Source organism: Erpetoichthys calabaricus, chromosome 9 (genome assembly GCF_900747795.2).
Source record: "Erpetoichthys calabaricus chromosome 9, fErpCal1.3, whole genome shotgun sequence".
Taxonomy (NCBI): Eukaryota; Metazoa; Chordata; class Cladistia; order Polypteriformes; family Polypteridae; genus Erpetoichthys; species Erpetoichthys calabaricus.
In genome coordinates this window covers 118,002,269-118,023,481 of record NC_041402.2, presented here as the reverse complement: position 1 = coordinate 118,023,481, position 21,213 = coordinate 118,002,269, and the positions used below count along the sequence as shown (strand labels likewise).

The following is a 21,213-nucleotide window of genomic DNA, read 5'->3' as shown; positions in this document are numbered from 1 at the left end:
TATGCCACAATTATTTACTTTATTAAATATTATTTTTAAGGCTACTGACTAGAGTGTGAAGGACAATTTGTTGTTTCTGCATCAGAGGGCTCAACAACAAAGGATGTTAATGTTCACTAAACACACAAATTACAGTAAATCTTAGACATATACCTTCAATTACATAGACCATGCCCCTCTTTCTCACAGATCTCTACTTAGGCTCATGTGTTCATATTGCCCGATAATGGAAAATACATTCTTAACACTAGAATCTCTGAAATGTGTCAATCAGCACAAGAGCAAGCAGCCTGCTATCCCATCCACAACTGAGACGGATGAAGTCAAGTCAGCTGCAAAATTCTCAGAACTGGGAGTAAGGTGTCTGGGATTGTATAGGGTAAACAATATATTGTTATTTACAACAACAATCTGTGTAAATTTAGGATGACAGGAAAAGTGAGGCAAGAAATGTTGAACACATACCTAAAACAAACTATTTTCATGTTATAGTAATGATTGACAAAATCTTGAAGTGTATAATGTGTGAAGACTGAAGTCCAAATTTCAAATAACCACTTTCTTAAAAGCGTATAACAAAAACAAGTGCGCTTTTATTTAAGAATATAACCGAAGAAAAAAAGTGTTCAATTTACATATTACTCGCAATGTGTAAAAACTGAAGCCCAACTATCAATCGATATGAAGTAGACACGTCTGCTTGGCTGGGGCAGAGGTAATGACTGCTCTCTCATAATCAAGAGGTTGCAGGTTTGATCCTGGGTCCACCTCGCATTTACCATTTTGAGTAGTGAGCTGCTATAATTGTTACTATTACAGTATATAATAAAAACACACATTTGATTTGAGTCTATAACCGCCAGTGTAAATTTATGGTACTTGTAAAAGTTAGCGCTGAAGGGATAAAATCAGACACACAAATGTAGTTCAATCATTTCTCCTTGGTGTTTTGTTGAGCAAACAGACACCACAGTGTCTATTGTGGATGTTACTTTTCCACGCACACAGACATTCACACCAACATGCGATTTTGAAAGATTTTTTATTCAATGGTCCAAAAATAAGACTGAATAAAAAAAAATCCTTCAAATGATATGTTGATATGAATGTCCATGTGCAAGGAAAAGTAACATCTCTTACAAGTACAATAAATTTACACAGGATGTTACAGACTCGCATCAAATGCATGTTTTTGCTATATGATGATAACAACAACAATAGCAGCTCACTACTCAAAGCGCTAAATACAGAGAAGTCGCAGGATCTGAACCTATTACCTCACCATTACTAAAACAGTAGCTTATCCACTGCACCACCTGCACAGATCCATGAGAGCAGCATTACCACTATGAAAACTGGTTGAAAATTAAACATATGTATCCAAATGTCTTTTATTATGTACCGAATGATAGTTGGGCTTCAGCAATATGTGAATTGAGCAATTTCTTTTTTTTCGGTTTTATTCTTGAATAAAAGCATGCAGTGGAACCTCAGGTCACGATTGTAATTCATTCCAAAACTCTGGTCGTAACCCGATTTGGTCGTGACCCGAAGTAATTTCCCGCATAGGATTGTATGTAAATACGATTAATCCGTTCCAGACCGTACAAACTGTATGTAAATATATTTTTTTAAAAGATTTTTAAGCACAAAAATAGTTAATTGTATTTAAAAATCTTTAAAAACATATTTTTACATAAACGTACGTACCAGATGGGAAACTGCCTTGTCCGTCACCAGAGTGTGTGATTGTGACCAGATGCAAAAGTTTGGCGAAATTTTTGGTCATAACCCGATTTGATTGATTGATTGATTTAGATAGAGATAGATAGAGATAGATAGAGATAGAGATAGAGATAGATAGAGATAGATAGAGATAGATACTTTATTAATCCCAATGGGAAATTGTTCGTGGTTCGAGACGTTCATGACCCAAGGTTCCACTATACTTGTTTTGAGTTGATGAAAGTGTATCTTGGATATTTGTGCTTCGCACATCATACACTTCAGGTCAAAATTATGTCATTACTATAAAATATGAATACATTTTCTGTTTTAGCCATGTGTTCAGCATTTCTTACCTCGCATTTCCTCTGTCATTCTATATTTACACAGATCGTTGTGGACACAGAACACACATGAAATGTACGCATTTCAAATCACAATATTTAATTACCTATATAATTCTGCATCGCCAGATAAACACTTCCAACACAGACATCAGTTGTGATGATTGCAGTAGGGCGATGCCTTCATCTGACTTTATGGGGGGGTGGGGTGGTAGCACGCCGTGTTCTGCTAATCTACACATTTGCAAAAGAAAAGTGGACTAAGCACAGTGATAAGGAGCATTCTTGGCGTACGTCAAGAAAATTTAAGGAGGTCAGGGACAACAAAAAAAAATCATAAGCTTCAGCGATTCTAGTGTTAAAGATAGTTTATAGATATTTTGACTTTTGTGGCCTATTCGTTTTCCATTTTTAACATTTTGAAACACACAGGAATAAAAAGTTATTCCTTAATCTGGCAAGAAATCCTCAGATAAGAAAAGTAAGATTTACTAAATTCTTGACTCCATGAACTTTCCCATTGGGATTAATAAAGTATCTATCTATCTATCTATCTTAGAATCTAATTTTTGCTGCAGGGAATTTGAGCTTTGCCCAACAGTGATAGATACAAGAAAGAACCAACCATAGAAGACACTATGCTGGAAAAATAAGATAGGAGATAAGGACAGCATCATTCACCTTAAATGATACAAACGTATTTCAAGTATCTCAATACTCTACAACAAGACTGTGCATACTTAAGCTATAGTACATAATACACATGCATACTATCTAATTTTAACTCTGGGTAATTCCTTGAGATATAGGCCATTAAGTTAAGAATTATACAACTAAGTAAAATTAGAATTACACAAATTTTAACCTTCTTAGTAAGTCACTCAGGCTGTAAAAACAATGCTAAATGTGTTAGTCCCAAGTGTCACTCGGGAAATAGTATAGACGAGTCTCACATAAGACCTGAGATTTATTTGTGCTGTAAATGTGCAAACAGTGTTAGTGGCGAGTGTTACTTTGGCAACAGTATAGGCATGTCTTGCATAAGCATCAGGCCCAACCGTTACCAGGGCAATGGTGTAGAGGTGTCTTCTTCTAGCCTCATAATGGCGTCTCACAAGAACGGCCTCTCATTAGCAGTGATGATGAAGTGAATCGGTCTTCAGACAGTGAAACTGAAATAGTCAGTAAAACCAAGAGAGGTTCTGGGAACCCGAAAGTGACGCTCACATCACTCACACAAGTGCAGTGTGCTGTTCATATTATTCTCAGTCATCATCATTACTAAGGAGGATAAAGATAAAATATAATAGGGCTTTTTCCATTTTTAAAAGAAAAACACTGCACCTTTTCATTTAACAAAATATTACATGTTCCATTTAATTGAATAAATAAAAGCTGTCCAACCAAAAAGATGTGATTCAGTTCAAAACATTTTTATGAAGTGTACTTTTAATGAAAAGTTGAGCAATATACACACTAATGACAAACACATTATAGTAAGAAAATAAATATTCAATTTAGACAAAAAACAAATGCTATCCATATTACTAACCGAGAATGCTAAACCGGATGGACGCAGGGACATCCGGCCATGGGCCGTAGCCGCAAAAAGACATACTGCGCAGGCGCACCAAGAAATGAGGCTCCGCGAGAGGCGGACGCGACCACAGAAAAAAGGATTCAAACGCAGGCGACGCACAGCGCCACACAAAACCCATTGCACACGAAACTAGCACACAAAAAAAAGAAGCCGCTCGCGTCCACCTGCAATCCAAACCCCCCCCCCACAGGCACCGGACGGAACACACACAAAGAGGACAATTCAACAAGCCCCTGGGACACAAAAAAAAGAACCCAAAACCACCCCACCCACCCTACAAGCAACGGACGGGACACACACAAAGAGGAGGATTCAACAAGCCCCTGGCACACAAAAAGAAAGAAGAAGCTCGCGCACCACCAATCCCCCCCCCTCCCGCTCAGACACCGAAAAAGCACACGGCGCCGCACGAATCACAATGCACACGAAACGGGACCCACACAAACAGGAGGATTTAACAAGCTCCTAACGCAACAAAAAAAAGAAGCCGTGACCGCCACGCCAGGCCCATTAGAGACGAGACATGGCACAAGAAACGTTCACAACAACGACGAATCAGACCCACAAACAGAATAACATCAATAAGAAGTGACACCCAAAACCCCATTTCTAAAGGAACCGTCCATATTAAACATACGTCATCTCAACACCTTCACACTAGGCAGCATAGGTGGATCTCCTTACAATAAAGCACTATTAACCGTTCAACTGCAGAAAAGGCTCCATATTAACAGTGAGTGCGATCCTCCTTATTACTTATCCATATTTCGCATGCTGAGGAACAAACAAGTCATGAATACACGCTCACGGGTACAAAACGATTCGGCTCGGATAACAGGACCAAACACACGAACCCGCAGGAAAAAAAAAATACACAGCGGCTCATCTGCATTACATCCTACAATACTTCATTTGATTTTGCATCTACCGGAGTAAATATCATGTCACCAAAAGGCAATGACCCATACTGCTTTCGCGTATGTGGACAAATATCACATTGCATTGGAACAGTGCACCCTGAAACAAATCAAGAACGCAAATATGCACAAATCACGTCGGCACCCACAAAGCTATTCTGAAACCGCGAAAGAAAAAATGTCTCGGCTCCAAAAACACGTCACTCCTTATTCCAAATACCGGTCCCAATCACATAAACATTGGTATCCACTATGACAATTCACAGTAACAATGCACGTGACATCCGTCTTGCCACACTATTAATTATAGATGAATGTACAATGGCATCCAGTCACTTACTCAACACCATTGATAAACTTCTACAAACGTTGATGAATAAGAATATTCCCTTTGCGAGAAAGGTACTTTTATTAGGAGAAGATTTTAGACAATGCTTAACTATTACTCCACTTACAATCCGCTCAGCTATTGTTCAGTCCACCTTAAAATACGCGACGACGTCATATAAACAACACGAGACCGAACTACAATACATATACAGGCGCGAGACCTGATTGGTGATAATACGAAGAAACGAACAGTCCGCATAGTAACAGTGAGTTCGATCCTACTTATTACTTATCCATATTCCTAACGATAAAGATCAAACAAGTCATCAATTAACGATCACGGATACAAAACTAGACGGCTCGAGTAACGGGACCACAAACACGAACCCGCATCAAACAAAAAAATTCACCTCGGCGCGCTTCTAAAACCGCGGAACAAAAAATGTTACGCGAACAATTAGCTTGGCTTTCTAAAGATACACTTGGTACAAAACATGCGATTTCCAGATCACGAATATAACAATTGGTTATTACAACTAGAACACTGTACCCTCACCAATACAGATGGACTTCACCCAGATATTATTACAATTCCTCAACCCAAAATCTGCGACGACTTACTTACGGAGATATTTGGAACAGCGGTCTCATTAGACAAAATGCCCCTTTTAACACAACGCAATATATTATGTCCAAAAAAAAAAAAAAAAGGGTTTATCCAATGGCACACGTTTAGTCGTCAACACCATGACACACAATGTTATTCAAGCAACAGTTCTTACAAGATCACATGCTAACAATACTGTTCTCATTCCTAGAATTGACCTTACGAGTTCTGACCTAGAATTACCTTTTACATTGAAACGCAGACAGTTCCCCATTAAACCTGCATTTGCCATGACCATCAACAAATCACAAGGACAAACCATGGACAAGGTTGGCATCTACCTCTCTGAGCCCGTTTTTGGACATGGACAACTTTATGTTGCCTTCTCACGTGTTCGACGTTCATCTGACGTTAAAGTTAAAGTTATAAATGCTCCATGCCAAGGAAGACTCATTCAAGGACAGGACACCATCTTTACTACTAATGTTGTGTACAAAGAAATATTCCACTAAACCATTACTCTGTGCCAAACACTGTATTTTTGGCTTTCTATATGCATCATCCACACCTGCACACTATTCTATATCTAATTCATACATCTCACTCTTTGTCATGCCCCAACGCCAGGGGTTGGCGAGCGAAGCGAGCAGGGGGCGGAGCCCCCTAGTACAATTTATAAAATATAAAAAGGTCCTAAATTCCATCAAAAAAGTCAGCTATATAACACAAAAAACAATAAAGTCCTTGTATGTCACAGGTGAAAATGTGATGGTAATCTAAAATACTTCAATGTTAGATACTGCATTAGGTGTAATGCATTGCTGACTGGAAACATAGAAAAACCATGAAATCAAACATTATTATATATTCCATATAAATGAAATTCAAATATGAGTATGATAGCTCTACTTTGTAGTGTCTGTAAAAGGCAAACTGAACCCAAACCCTACACTTAAAACAATAAGATTATTATCAGAATTACTGAAGTTGTTCATGTGCTAGCTGCTGTAATCACTCTTAAATTTTATTTGAAGAAATCAACATTCCATAAAATTACATCAAACAAACCATAACTCAACCCTCACCCATGAAAAATAGGAGAGGGACTACAACATGAAGAAATCTTTAAATATAAAAAAGGAGAAGGTCCTCTTTCCCATATATACATGCTTATTTCTAAGATGTGATAAATTACATCTTGCCATATTTAAAAAAAGTTTTGAACAGTTCCTCTAAGTGAGAATTTAATTTTATCCAATTTCAAATAGTATAGAACATCAGTTACTCACTGACTTGCAACAGTTGGGCTGGGATTCTTCTAGTTGAGAAAGAGAAGCCTGTGTGTTAGTAGTGTGGTATAAGCAATTACAACCAATCTGTCCTACTCCACTTTAAGCCCATCCTGAAGTACACCAAACAAGGTTGTTAATGGGTAAGGAGGGATTGTGACACCGAGGTTGTCTGAGAGGCAGTCAAAGATTTTTGTCCAGAATGATAATTTTGTATACGCATAAAACATGTGGCCCAGTGAGGCTGGAGCTAGACTGCAACATTCACATGTTGATTCTTGCCCTGAATACATTTTGGACAATTTTAAAAAAAATGAACGTACTCAAAAAGATTTTAAGTTTGATGAATGAATGCTTTGAGCATATGGAGCTGGTGTGTATTCCATACACGGCTGCCTTTCACTCCTTTTCAGAGATGTTAAGTGAAGGACTCTTTCCCCAACATACCCCCATGATCTTGAGAAGGAATAGACTTTTAAAAATGTTTTTATTATATTGTTGAGATGCTGTCATAGTCTTCGAGACTGACCAGTATTGCCTCTGGAATAGAAATGGGTTCCTTTTAGCAAAGTTTCTGATTTGAAAGTAGTGGAAAAATTATGCTGATGGGAAGTTAACTCTTTTAGGGCCAAATGTCGACATCCAGGGATAGAGGGCGACAATCAGCTGTTAATGGCGACAAATCTCACTGTCACGTCACAGGCATTCCCTCTGTGCTTGGAGGAATGCTAGACTCGTTGACTCGGCAACTAAACCTTGCGTCTGCGTGAGTTGCGAAATGTAAACAATGGCAAGATGGCATCGACATGTGAAAAGGGAGCGAAGGAAGTGCAGAAAAGAAAACACTCGGCAGACGATGTTTTGCGCATTATTGTGGAGTCGGACTCTTGATTTTTCAGAATCGGATTTTATTGGCAGTGATCAGGAGATCGAGCAAGAGAGTGAGAAGCCGGCATCACCTGATCAGACACCAGCCGATGCCGCACCAGCGGATCTGCTGCCAGTTGAGTGCCTTCGCGCAGCCGATGCATCTACGGCAAGGTTCGCATGAGATAAATACACAGACATTGATCCGCTGAGAGCCGATCTGGATACCGGAGTTTACAAGACGGCATGGCTTGCTGTTGGACACGACAGATCACCAGCTGCTGTACTTCAGGCTGCTCTCTCCTGATGCTGCTTTTTAGCTACTGTCAGATGAGACAAACAGGTAGACAGAGAATTTTTTTTGAATTGCGGGGTGCGTTTGCATCGCATTCTCATTTTTCAAAGAGGAAACCCACAACAAAAGACGAGATGAAGCGCGCTGAGGCATTACAAATAGAGATGGGACAGAACTGGTGATATAACTTCAGGTCATGCAGCGTGGCGATAGGTACGTGCTGCTGCAAAGTTTTATTCGCTTCAAATCCCATGGGGTGAACCAGGCTATAATGCCATACATAAAGTTCATAAAGTTTCAGAAGATGAAAAGAGGTGACAATACGGTTTTCATGCAGGCAGAAAACTTGGTGGCAGTGGCATGGCACGATGGCAAATGGGTGACTTGTCTCTCTACAGTACACACTAACAATATATGTTAGAAAGTGCAGCAACAGACAATTGAAAAATAGGCACCAAAGCAACACATATCGTAAGGAGTACAATGTGGCAATGACTGAAATTGGCTGTTTTGAGCGAGATCAGACTTTGCAGGACTTTGCTGTGTAAAATGTATGTGAAATCATAGAGTATGCAGGCTCATACAACATGTAAGACAGTAACATTTGTCAAAAGTAAATATTTTTTGTTGATTTGATATGTTAGACAATTGCTTTGTGTTCTTTTTTTAAAAAAATGTTAGTTTTTGGAAAAATATTCAGCCCTGGGAGAAAATTAACAAAAAAAAAATTAGCCCTAAAAGAGTTAAATGTAAAGCGTAATTGTTCATAAGATGCAGAGAGATTATCTATATACAAATATGTGTGTGTTTAAATCCTGCATATTAGTGCTGGGCGGTATGACCAAAATTCTGTATCATGGTATTTTTCAAAATTATATCGGTATTTTTTTCCCATGCACGAGTGGATGTTAACCAAATTTTCCACTGCAATTACTGGCTAAGAAACCTATTCCACTGTCATGAGAATGGTACACTGTACAAAAAAAAAAAAACATTTTAATGTGCACACAAGTATTAATACAGGTTTGCATGGCCCCATAAAGTGATAGTTTTCAAGGGGGTGGCACTAATGAAAAGAAGGAATCACATTGCATGACAGCTGCAGTCAAAATATAGAACCTTTTTATTGAACAAATTTGAATAAAATTTTGACAACATATTTTGAACCATTTAATTTAGGCATTTAGACTTAGTAAAATATCCAGAGGTGCTTGTCAAAAGTTGTACTGCACTGAACAGGTCTTAGAAAAGGAATAAATAGTAAATATTTTTTGTAAACCAACTAGACTTTCTGTTAATGTTAACAATCTCTGTCCACTGACACGTTAATGTGACTTTTTAAACAACTTTACCATCATTAAACTGCATAATATTTAAACTAATAAATAATAACAATAAAATAAATAATAGTGCAACTTCCAGTAATAATATTACTTCAAGCCCATGTACATTACACAGTATTCACCAAATAAAAATGAAATAAAATAAGTGCAACTTGGTGATGATATCTTTACCAACTGAACTATTATTAAGGCAAATTGCATTAATATGGACCTTGCTTCAAGCTAAGCTATATACATAAATAATAAAACTGCAACATGCATTTATAATGCTATTTGTGGTATAGCCCTACGGAATCATATTAGGGCCACAGGGAAGGAAAAAAAAAAATTACGGACATGGAAGAAAAAAAAACTATATGCCGAGAATAAAGTCGACATGTTGACTTTATTCTCGACATTTCCACTTTAATCTCGCCGTTTATGTCGAGATTACAGTCGACATTTCCACTTTAATTACAAAATAAACTGAGATTAAAGTAGAATGTCGTAAACTAAACTTCATCCTAAAATCAATGTTCAATGTACCAGATTTTCTCAAACCCTGTCATAAGTTAATGTAGGACATTAAATGCTTTGTGTTAAGTGTTCCCCGACCCAGTTGTTAATCTCTATGCGCTTCGTAACTCTTAAAGGGCAGATGTCGACAGGAGTGGTTGAGGGCACATGTCGACAAAAGTCGACATCCTGGAATAGAGGGCGACAATCAGCTGTTAATGGCGACAAAACTCACTGTCATGTCACAGGCATTCCCTCTCTGCTTGGAGGAATGTTAGACTCATTGACTCGGCAACTAATCCTTGCGAGTGCGTGAGCTGCGAAATGCAAACAAATGTAAACAAAGGCAAGATGGAATCGACATCTTGCAAGGGAGCAAAGTGAGCGCAGAAAAGAAAATACTCAAGACGACGATGTTTTGCACATTATCTAGTCGGACTCTGATTTTTCAGAATCTGATTTTGTTGACAGTGATCAGGAAATCGAGCAGGAGAGTGAGGAGCCAGCGTCAGCTGATCAGATACCAGCCAATGCCGCCCCAGCTGATCGTCTGCCAGCTTAGCGCATTCGCGCAGCCAATGCACCTACGGCAAGGTTCGCGTGGAAGGAATATCCAGACATTGATCCATGGGAGCCAAACTGGCTACCAGACTTCACAAGACGGCATGGCTTGCTGTTGGATACGACAGATTACCAGCCACTAGACTACTTCAATCTGTTTTTTCCTGAGGCTGCTTTTCAGCTACTGTCAGACGAGACAAACAGGTATGCAGAGCAATTTTTTTGAATTGCGGGGTGCGCTTGCACCGCATTCTCGTTTTTCAAAGCAGAAACCCACAACAAAAGATGAGATGAAGGGCTCTGTGGCATTACAAATAGAGATGGGACCAGACTGGCGATATAACTTCAGGGAACATTAGTCCAAATGTGCTTTGTCCCCTGGTGGCTTTGGACAGGTTATGCTGCGTGATAGGTACATGCTCCTGCAAAGTTTTATTCACTTCTGTGATAACCAGAAGCAAATCCCAAGGGGTGAGCCAGGCTATAACCCCATGTATAAAGTTCAGCCCCTGCTTGACATTGTGGAACCAACATATAAACAATTTCATCAGCCTGGCCGTGATTTGTCTCTGGATGAATCTATGATAAAATACAAGGGATGCCTTTTTTTCCCGCCAATATATGCCAGGCAAGCCCACAAAGTATGGCATAAAGGATTTTGTACTGGCAGAAGCAAACACTGGTTTCTGCCTGAAAGTAATTACATATTGTAACAAGAATGAGTCGGAGACATCATAAAGAGTTGGGGCAGCCACCTGTATAATATTTTTTCAGCAACAAAATTGCTTTTTTCAGTAGCACGATGCGCTTAGGTCACAGTCCAGAACAGAACTGCCTGTACTGAGGCAAGATGGCAGTTTTAAAGGCCTGGAAGGGAAATGACGTCATCGGTGCAGGAACTGGGAGTGGCGTCCTCGTGCCCGGAAATGTCATCCTTGGGCCCGGCAACAGGCAGGACTTCCCGGGAAAGGTCTGCAAGGGACTGAGAGAGAGAGTCAGTACACTCCGCCGCCCCCTGGCCTGGCGTGGAATTACTAGTGTTTAGGCCCTTCAGCTGTTTCCCATGTGCATGTGTGTGACAATATACAGGAAAGTATTCCTTTCAAAGAGAAAACTGTCCCTTGACAAGTCAGGTTGTGCGGGAGCTGCTTCGGCTATGAACATTTGGGTCATGTTGTGTACATGGACAATTTTTATGCATTACCAGAATTGTTCATGGAGCTACAGAGCAGGGGAACTGGAGCTTGTGGCACAGTGAGGGTGAACAGGAGACACATGCCTTCACAGTTGAAGCCAGACAGGCTGAAGTTGAAAAGAGGTGACAATCTGGTTTTCATGCGGGTGAATAACTTGGTGGCATCGGCATGGCACGATGTCAAACTGGTGACTTGTCTCTCTACAGTACACACTAACAATATATGTGAGAAAGTTACTCGTCAAAAGGGAAACCCAGAAGGTAGGAAGCTGGACAAGCTAGTTGCACTTGAGGAGTATAACTGTAAAATGGCTGGAGTTGATCGACTGGATCAGATGCTGGGGGTCATACTCTTACGGCCCCAAGTCCACCAAGTGGTACCACGCTGTGTACCATCGCATGCATGAGATTGCAGTTACAAATAGCTACAGTGCATCCAGAAAGTATTCACAGCGCATCACTTTTTCCACATTTTGTTATGTTACAGCCTTATTCCAAAATGGATTAAATTCATTTTTTTCCCTCAGAATTCTACACACAACACCCCAGATTGACAACATGAAAAAAGTTTACTTGAGATTTTTGCAAATTCATTAAAAATAAAAAAAATGAGAAAGTACACGTGCATAAGTATTCACAGCCTTTGCCATGAAGCTCAAAATTGAGCTCAGGTGCATCCTGTTTCCCCTGATCATCCTTGAGATGTTTCTGCAGCTTAATTGGAGTCCACCTGTGGTAAATTCAGTTGATTGGACATGATTTGGAAAGGCACACACCTGTCTATATAAGGTCCCACAGTTGACAGTTCATGTCAGAGCACAATCCAAGCATGAAGTCAAAGGAATTGTCTGTAGACCTTTGAGACAGGATTGTCTCGAGGCACAGATCTGGGGAAGGTTACAGAAAAATTTCTGCTGCTTTGAAGGTCCCAATGAGCACAGTGGCCTCCGTCATCCATAAGTCGAAGAAGTTCAAAACTACCAGGACTCTTCCTAGAGCTGGCCGGCCATCTAAACTGAACGATCAGGGGAGAAGGGCCTTAGTCAGGGAGGTGACCAAGAACCCAATGGTCACTCTGTCAGAGCTCCAGAGGTCCTCTGTGGAGAGAGAACCTTCCAGAAGGTCAACCATCTCTGCAGCAATCCACCAATCAGGCCTGTATGGTAGAGTGGCCAGACAGAAGCCACTCCTTAGTACAAGGCACATGTCAGCCCGCCTGGAGTTTGCCAAAAGGCTCCTGAAGGATTCTCAGACCATGAGAAAGAAAATTCTCTGGTCTGATGAGACAAAGATTGAACTCTCTGGTGTGAATGCCAGGCGTCACGTTTGGAGGAAATCAGGCACCGCTCATCACCAGGCCAATACCATCCCTACAGTGAAGCATGGCGGTGGCAGCATCATGCCATGGGGATGTTTTTCAGCAGCAGGGACTGGGAGACTAGTCAGGATAAAGGGAATGATGACTGCAGCAATGTACAGAGAGACATCCTGGATGAAAACCTGCTCCAGAGCACTCTTGACCTCAGAGTGGGACGACGGTTCATCTTTCAGCAGGACAACGACCCTAAGCACACAGCCAAGATATCAAAGGAGTGGCTTCAGGACAACTCTGTAAATGTCCTTGAGTGGCCCAGCCAGAGCCCAGACTTGAATCCGATTGAACATCTCTGGAGAGATCTTAAAATGGCTGTGCACCAACGCTTCCTATCCAACCTGATGGAGCTTGAGAGGTGCTGCAAAGAGGAATGGGCGAAACTGGCCAAGGATAGGTGTGCCAAGCTTTCCGCAAGAAGGTGGTAGACAGCTTGCTGGCAGAGTATGTTGCAGTGCCTTTGGCAAAGCGAGGAAGGCCATCACAAAGAGCAGGGCCAGACAGGCTGACTGACTGAGCGCCACTTTCCTGCAACATATGAGGACAAAAAATACAAACCTGACTGTGCTGTGTGCAGCAACAGACAATTGAAAAGGAGGCACCAGTGCAACACATTGTAAGCAGTGCAATCTGGCAATGCATGCAATTGGCTGCTTTGAGCGATATCATACTTTGCAAGACTTTGCTGTGTAACATGTACAGTATGTGAAATCATATAGCAGGCAGGCTCATACAACATGCAAGTAACATTTGTCAAAAATAAATATTTTTTGTTGATTTCATGTTAAACCATTGCTTAGTATTCTTTTTTTTTTTCTTTTTTTTTTTTTTTTAAAAAAGGTTTTGGAAAAATATTCAGCCCTGGGAGAAAACAAAAAAAAACAAAAATTAGCCCTAAAAGAGTTAAACTGACTTCCTCTATACTAAGAGGAGGCGCAGGCAGCGATTGCCGCACAGAATACATTCACTCCATGATATTCCTGCTCTCTGAAAATTTAGAATGCTAAGATAAATACTTGATATAATTTTCAGGATGAAATGCATTAAAGCAGGTATTAAACATGCACGGTAGTGTGGAGGTAGTGCTGCTCCCTCGCAGTAAGGGGTCCCCAGGTGTATGTTCAGTGTAGAGAAGGTGTGACAAGGCTCCAAAGAACTGGATGTATGAATGGGTATCACACAGGTTTAACTTAAATATTGTGTAAATGTTAGGTTCGTGATCTGGTGGTCGAAGACACGAACACAGAATTCAATGGATGTTCAACTGAGCGGGCTTTCTTTATTGCATGTGTGACGTCTCTGTCTGACTACCAAACCCCCAGTTCTTATCCTTCCTTTTTCTTTCTTCACATAACCAATCACCACACGATAAACGTCTTTGTGAAATTAAAACTAGTCATAAACTTAGACCACAGAGTGTTCAGAACGTTAAAAAAAAAAAAATCTTCGTTATACATGTTTAACTATGCCATCCATTCAGGGTTACGCCCATCCCAGCAAGCATTGTGTGTGAGGCAGCACATCGCAGGGTGAACACGAGCAATACATACACTAGCCGGGTTAATATAGCATAAAAAAACCCAGACATCCTACATGACTTTGAAAGGAAACTGAAGCATGCCCAGTAAACCCACCAGAAAAACATGCAAATTCAAAGCAGGGAACACCCGGGACCCCATTGCTGCGAGGCAGCAGTGCAACCTCCACGCCACCGTGCCCTCACATGATTAATACATGCTTTAATGCATTTCAGCATGAAAATGATATCAAGTATTTACCTTAGTATTCAAATTGTTCGGGGAGCAGGAATATCATGAAATGAATGTATTCTGTGGGCTGTCTGTGCCTCCTCTTAGTGCAAGAGGAAGTCAGTTTAAGAAGCACGTAGCGATTAACATGGCTCCGGGAACACTTAAAACAAAGCATTTAATGTGGTACATAAAACTTATGACGGGGTTTGAGAAAATCTGGCAAATATTCATTTTAAGATGAAGTTTAGTTTACGATGTTCTACTTTAATAACAAATTACGAGAATAAAGTCAACATGTCGACTTTATTCTCGTCATAAGCGTCGAGATTAAAGTGGAAATGTCGAGAATAAAGTCAACATGTCGTCACACTATTACACATTACCCAGGTACATTACACAGTATTGAAAAAAATTAAAACAAGTACAACTTGGCTTGCAGTATTATCCAGTAGTGCAGGAACAATATTCACACATTTGAACATAATGGTCCACATTCAACCTTTTAAATCCCAAGTATCTCCAGACAACAGACGTGACTCCTTTTTCTAGCAAAAGTTCTTCTGTGTCATCATGTTCAACTATATCGTCTGCTACAGCTTCAGTATCGGAATGTTCTCTGTCCATTTTCACTGCGCAATACCTCCACTACCACATGTACTCCGTTGCATGTGTGTTTAGCGGTGTAGCAGTGAAAAAGGTCCCCCTTAAACAGTTTCCCGCTGTGCCACGTTTTGAACGCTGTTTAAACTGGTGTTGCAGTATAAGAAAAATCCATATCATAACAAAAATAAACAACAGTTTCCGGTATGAACCGGTATACCGCTCAGTAGGGCTGCAACTAATGATTATTTTGGTAGTCGACTAATTTCTCAATTTTTTTTTCCCCCGATTAGTCATGATTATTTCATGCCTGACTATTTTGAAGCCTGCAACCTGTGGTTGCACATCCTGTTCTGGGCTTCAGTGCATATCTTACCTCATCTGCTCACGTCTGTCCACCTGTGAATGTCACCCTGATGTCTCTGCATTAACACAATTAAAATTAACAATAATCAAATTAGAACCACCACCAGGGGAACATATGAAATTGAAAATAATCAGATGTTTTTATATTAGTGTAACCATCACAATAAAAAATACATTAAACAATACAAACTAAAATGCACGTAGTCTTTAAACAAAAAAAGTGCATTCATATTTTAGTAATAAATGCCAAAATGTTGACAAACTATATAATGTGTAAAGCCTGAAGTGCAAAGATCAAAAACACTTTCACAAAAGGTTCAAAGATGATACAATAGCTTCCATGATGCAGCAGTAGGAATTGCTGACTTATAATCAAGAATCCCACAGTTCGATCCTGACTGCCTCATATATTTACCGTTTTGAGTAGTGAGTTGCTCTTATTGTTAATATTATACAATAAACACATACATTTGATTTGCATCTCTAACAGCCACTGTAAATGTACTGTATAATACTTGTAAAAGTTACCTTTTTTTTTTTTCCACTTTTATTCTCTCAGTCACGATCACGATACATACTACTGAAGCAGTCAAAAGTTTGTTTTCGACAGAATCATATTGCTGTTTTTAATGTTTGTTGACTTTAGAATAAAACTACTATGCCAATGGGTCATGTGGATAAGAGTTTCAACTAGAAATTTTTCACTATTGGGAGGCATTGGAAGCAGATTGGGTTGGAGTAGATGGGGCTCTCCTCTGGCAACAAAAAATAATTGCAGAAATACATGTAAATTTAAATTGTAACATAAGTATCTTAATACATAATTCGCCAGCTTCCTCACTCACGTCTGTCCGAAGCCGAATGCGCAGTCGCCTTCTGCGCAGCTGCCCAAAAAACCTTACGAGACCAACATCACGGCAGGCGGCGGATTTACGGCCGCAAAAATTCAAAGAGAAAGGCGACTTCGACTGACATCCAACCCCAACATCGTGGCAGGCGGCGGATTTATGGCCGCAAAAATTCAAAGGGAAAGGTGACTTCGATTAAAGCTCTAGAGGCCTGAAAGGCAATTTCGACTACAGCTCGAGGCCCAATTACGCATTGTGATTCAATTACGCATTCATTCAATAAACTTATATCAGGTTTATGGTGCTTATATTTATTACTATTCCACTCGTGCCCGTTTCATCTTACGTTGTCGAAACGGGCTCTTTGTCTAGTATCCACATAAAAGGCAAAAAAATTTTAACTTCACAAACACAAAATGCCGGCACTTAAAAACCATACAATTTTTTAAATTAAAATAGTTTTCCTAACTCATTCTAAGAAGTTGAAGGTCGGATAAATTGTTGAAATGGTGTAGGAACTATGGGAAGGCATATTTTGGGCATCACATTACTGCCAAAAGACATTGAGTGGTTTCAAGACATAAATCTGACCAAAGTTTTAGACAAAACCATGTTGCGTATGGCTGCAGTTGATAAAATCTTACCAAGCCTCAGTCGCTAGAGCTGTCAAACCTTAAGTGCATGGCATGCATGTATTTTGAGTAGTGCAATGTTAGGTTCACTCTGACAGTCAGTTAATGTAAATAAAGTCAGAAGAAAAGGTGCATCGCAATGAACATAAACAAAACATGAACTACAGAAAACCCGGTAGCAGTGTGCCCCCTTTAAAACATCAGACATTAAATACATGAGTTGAATTCACTTCAAGATTAGATGTTACAATATCTTTAATAAAAAAAGCCATTGTGTGTCACATCTCCTTTTATTTAGTTTTTTCCATTCCACAGAATTTTGTTATGGTACAGGTAAACTTCGGCCAATTATGAAGGAAGTAAACAAAAGATCTACAAAGTACATACATTTTACATTAAGAACACGTGTACACCGAAACTTTTGGCCAAACTTATTAACTGTGAGCTGTGTGCGGTCTTACATTAAGTTCTTAGATTAACTAAAGTACTTAAGTCTCTTGTACTTTAGTTTAAAGCTTTATTCTCTCATCTGTAAACACCACACTTAGATGACAATGTGTCAAACCTATCTTAAAATGTATTCATTTTTTTATTTCATAAATAATTACTCAAGTTACTATTAAAAAAGGTACAATTTTACATATTCAATTTCCCCATTTGTGAAATGCAAAAGGGCTAACAGGAGTTATTTAATACGAAATGTAAAACTTACAGTGTCACGTTTCAGGAAAAACTTTAGTATGTTTGAGAAATCATGAGAAACAAATTTTTTTTTCTGTAAAAGGTTCCACTAAGAGTGCCAAGTAAAAAAAAACATAAGTCTGTTTTCCTATTGACAGCATCAGACTGAACATGCAGACAAACTGAAATGTCCCTTTGCATGATGTATAATTAGTTTACAAAGTAGACAGTCATGCAGCTACAAGATCTCGACAGTGCAATATGAACAGTACAGTGCTACTCCTTCACTGGACAATCTATATATCTACAGCTAAATAAATAAAGTTAGGCACACCATTGAACTTCTAACAGTCAACCACTATTTTTTATTATTAATCAATTGTTTCAATTATCATCTATATACAAAATTATTTTATACACAAAGAACTGGTAAGCATAGACTGATAGGAAGGACATAGGTCTACATGTCAAGTTTAAAGCAAACAGCACTATTTGAGGTGACATAACCTCTATGGCTAAAAACATTGATACCTGGGAAGCAGGGAGTGATGAGACCCACAGAATTCTAGAGGGCAGGCAAGCCTTAAGTTGTCCAACGCTACACAAGCATGGTATTGTTCATACTTGTGTGTATACTTTACATAAATATGGAAGATTCCAAGAGGGGGGAAGTGCGAGATATCATCACAGTGAGAACAGGTTCGGCTTCACTGTGTTGTGAATTGCCTGATGCTGTTGTGGAAAAGGGGGGGGGGGGGGGGGGGGGGGAGACGGCGCAGAAGATGGTATGCAAGACCTTTAAAATGTATTGTGTCATTACGTTGGGGAATATGCAATGATTGAATATAAAAGCACCACAAATGCATTTGTATGTTGCCATTTTGCTTCACCACATCAAACCATTCATCAAACATTGAAGCATGCACATCAATCCCAGAGGATCCTCAAAGCAGCTTTCTGTCACATGTAGATAGTAAATAGTGACTGATGCCATGTTCCAACTTTATCACCCTGCGTCCCCCGACTTTCTGCTGGTACTGCAATTCGCGCACGTTAATTTCCGAGGACGTGCTAAGAGGATGCGTCAAATGAACGCTGGGAACACGTCGCAGCCATGATGCATGCGCATATGTGTTCTGAGCGTGAAGTATAAATGAGCCCTAACAGAAAAACAACAAAGCCACATATGACTAGTAGAATACTGACAAATGCCCAAGCCAAAAGAGCACAACATTCATGTGATGCCAGTGGGGATAGTGTTGAATTTTAAGTGAAACCAAGTTGTCCTATCCTGGACATATGATCCTCTTCAGTCCAGGGATGCAGACACAACTAAGTGCAAATATAACACTTCACAATAAAATTCTAACATGTATCCACAGAACAGCTAACACTAACACCAACAAAAATACACAATGTTTAAGTTTCAATATTTCTTACAATATTTGTTTTTATGACTGACTGTTCAGTAACATTCGGATTTGTGGAAAGAAACTGTTTCTAACCTTACTGGGACAAATGCCATATGGCAGGAATGAGAAAAGCAACTGTGCAAGATAGAATACCTTAATACCCGGGGCCACTATACAGAACTCTTGCCTGCTTATCCCTACTACAAAAAGAAGGTCTACTGACCCCAGGAAATGATGGCAGTGCTAGGCTTGTAATGACTTAAGGTTATACAAAGCCATCTCTATGTCAGAGGAGAAATGAAATGTGGAGTCAGACAGAGACTAACTGAAAGTGCTTAACTTTTGGGGGTTTGGAGAAAGACAAACTCAAAAGGCAGTGTTGTGGTACATATTAGCTGAGCAGGCAAGTCACTCCACATTAGACATGTCATCAGAACCTGTTAAGGTAAGCCCAGAGAGACTATTTGAGTTCCATTTCATTCTGTTTATGTGGTATTTTGTGATGTTCTTTTGTTTAATCCTCACTACTATTTATGATGTATAAAACACATTTATCATAGTCTTCCTGGTGTTTTATTTTGCAAAGCACTCAGAATTATTTCTTATATATATATATATATATATATATATATATATATATAATGCTTCTGCTTTATCTCAATTTAAAGCGATTTGGAATAGGAATGTAAAGTGTCTAAGCAAGTACCCTTTGAAGTGAAAAAAATTGCTGCTCACCTGTACAATTGCTGGATCCTGTGGGAGTGAACACTGAGGTTTTGGCGGTTCACAAACTGTGAGATCTTTGATATCACTTCCTCGGAAAATGATGTATTCAAATACTTCATCTCGAGGAGGAATGGGTCTGTCTGTTGGTCGGTCCTCAGTACCAAAAGAGCGAACTACATGGGGGGAGAGGGCGAAAAAACACATCATCATGATTATAAAGTATAAAACGAAGTGCTATACATAACAGTCAAAAAACCTAAGAGACACGGTAGGGTTACACAAAATATACCACTGAGAACAATGTCAGTGGCTAAAATATAACTTTATCCCAAAAATAGGATCTCTCACCCATATGCATTGTTCAACACAATAAAAACATGAATGGTAAAAGAGGAGAATCTTATTTGCTGAGGCCTGAAAATGTTATATTTTGATGTAATTTTAGCAAACATTATTTCCTACCTATTATATGTGACTTAACTCAATAAATATTAATTACGGAATGACAACATCCTTGTTATCTAACAGCTAAAAAGGATTACAAAAAACAGTTGGATTAAGGAAACAGATTGGGACATTAACCTGGCATGATTTCTTGCTCTTGGAAATGAGAGTTCATATAGATAAACTTATTCAATAAAAACATTTAAAATAATTTGCTGAAAATATTTAACTGCAAGGGATACAATGTTTTAACATGAATGCTTTATTTCCCTGCAACCTAGCAACAAAATTCAGCGCCTTAAGTATGCAAATGAACATCCAAGTAATCCTGATGTATTCTGGAAACAAGTTCTTTGGACTGATGAAGTCAAAAAAACTCTTTGACCACAATGTGGAAAGGTAGGTTTGGAGAAAAACAGGGTGCTAAATTCCAGGAAAAGAATAAGTCTCCAACTATTAAGCATGTGAGTGGATCAATCATGTTTTAGGCTTGTGTTGAAAGGGAATACATCACTGGCAGTGGAAAGAAAGGATTAAAATAAATACAGAGGAACCTCGGGTCACGAACGTCTGGGACCACATACAAATCAGGTGCTGACCAAAAAGTTTGCCAAACTTTTGCCTCTGTTCACGACCACACACTCGGGTGACAAACAAGCCAGTTTCCCTTCCGGTCCGTACATGCCGATGATTTCCGCACTTGTTCAGTCTCTCCCTGTGTGTGCGTGCGTGAGTGAGTGAGTATATATATATTTACATACAGCTCGTACGGTCCGGAATGGATTAATTGTATTTACATACAATCCTATGGGG

General features: G+C 39.5%; 1 protein-coding gene across 2 annotated transcripts in view; it reads right to left on the bottom strand.

Annotated features, from left to right (window-relative positions):
- Positions 1–21,213, bottom strand: part of LOC114658063 (protein LSM14 homolog A-like) — a 94,002-nt gene that overhangs the window by 39,241 nt on the left and 33,548 nt on the right. For both annotated transcript variants that reach the window (XM_028810087.2, XM_028810088.2), the window contains exon 2: positions 19,966–20,129. In XM_028810087.2, the coding sequence (XP_028665920.1) occupies positions 19,966–20,129 (164 nt within the window). The remainder of the gene's footprint in view (positions 1–19,965; positions 20,130–21,213) is intronic.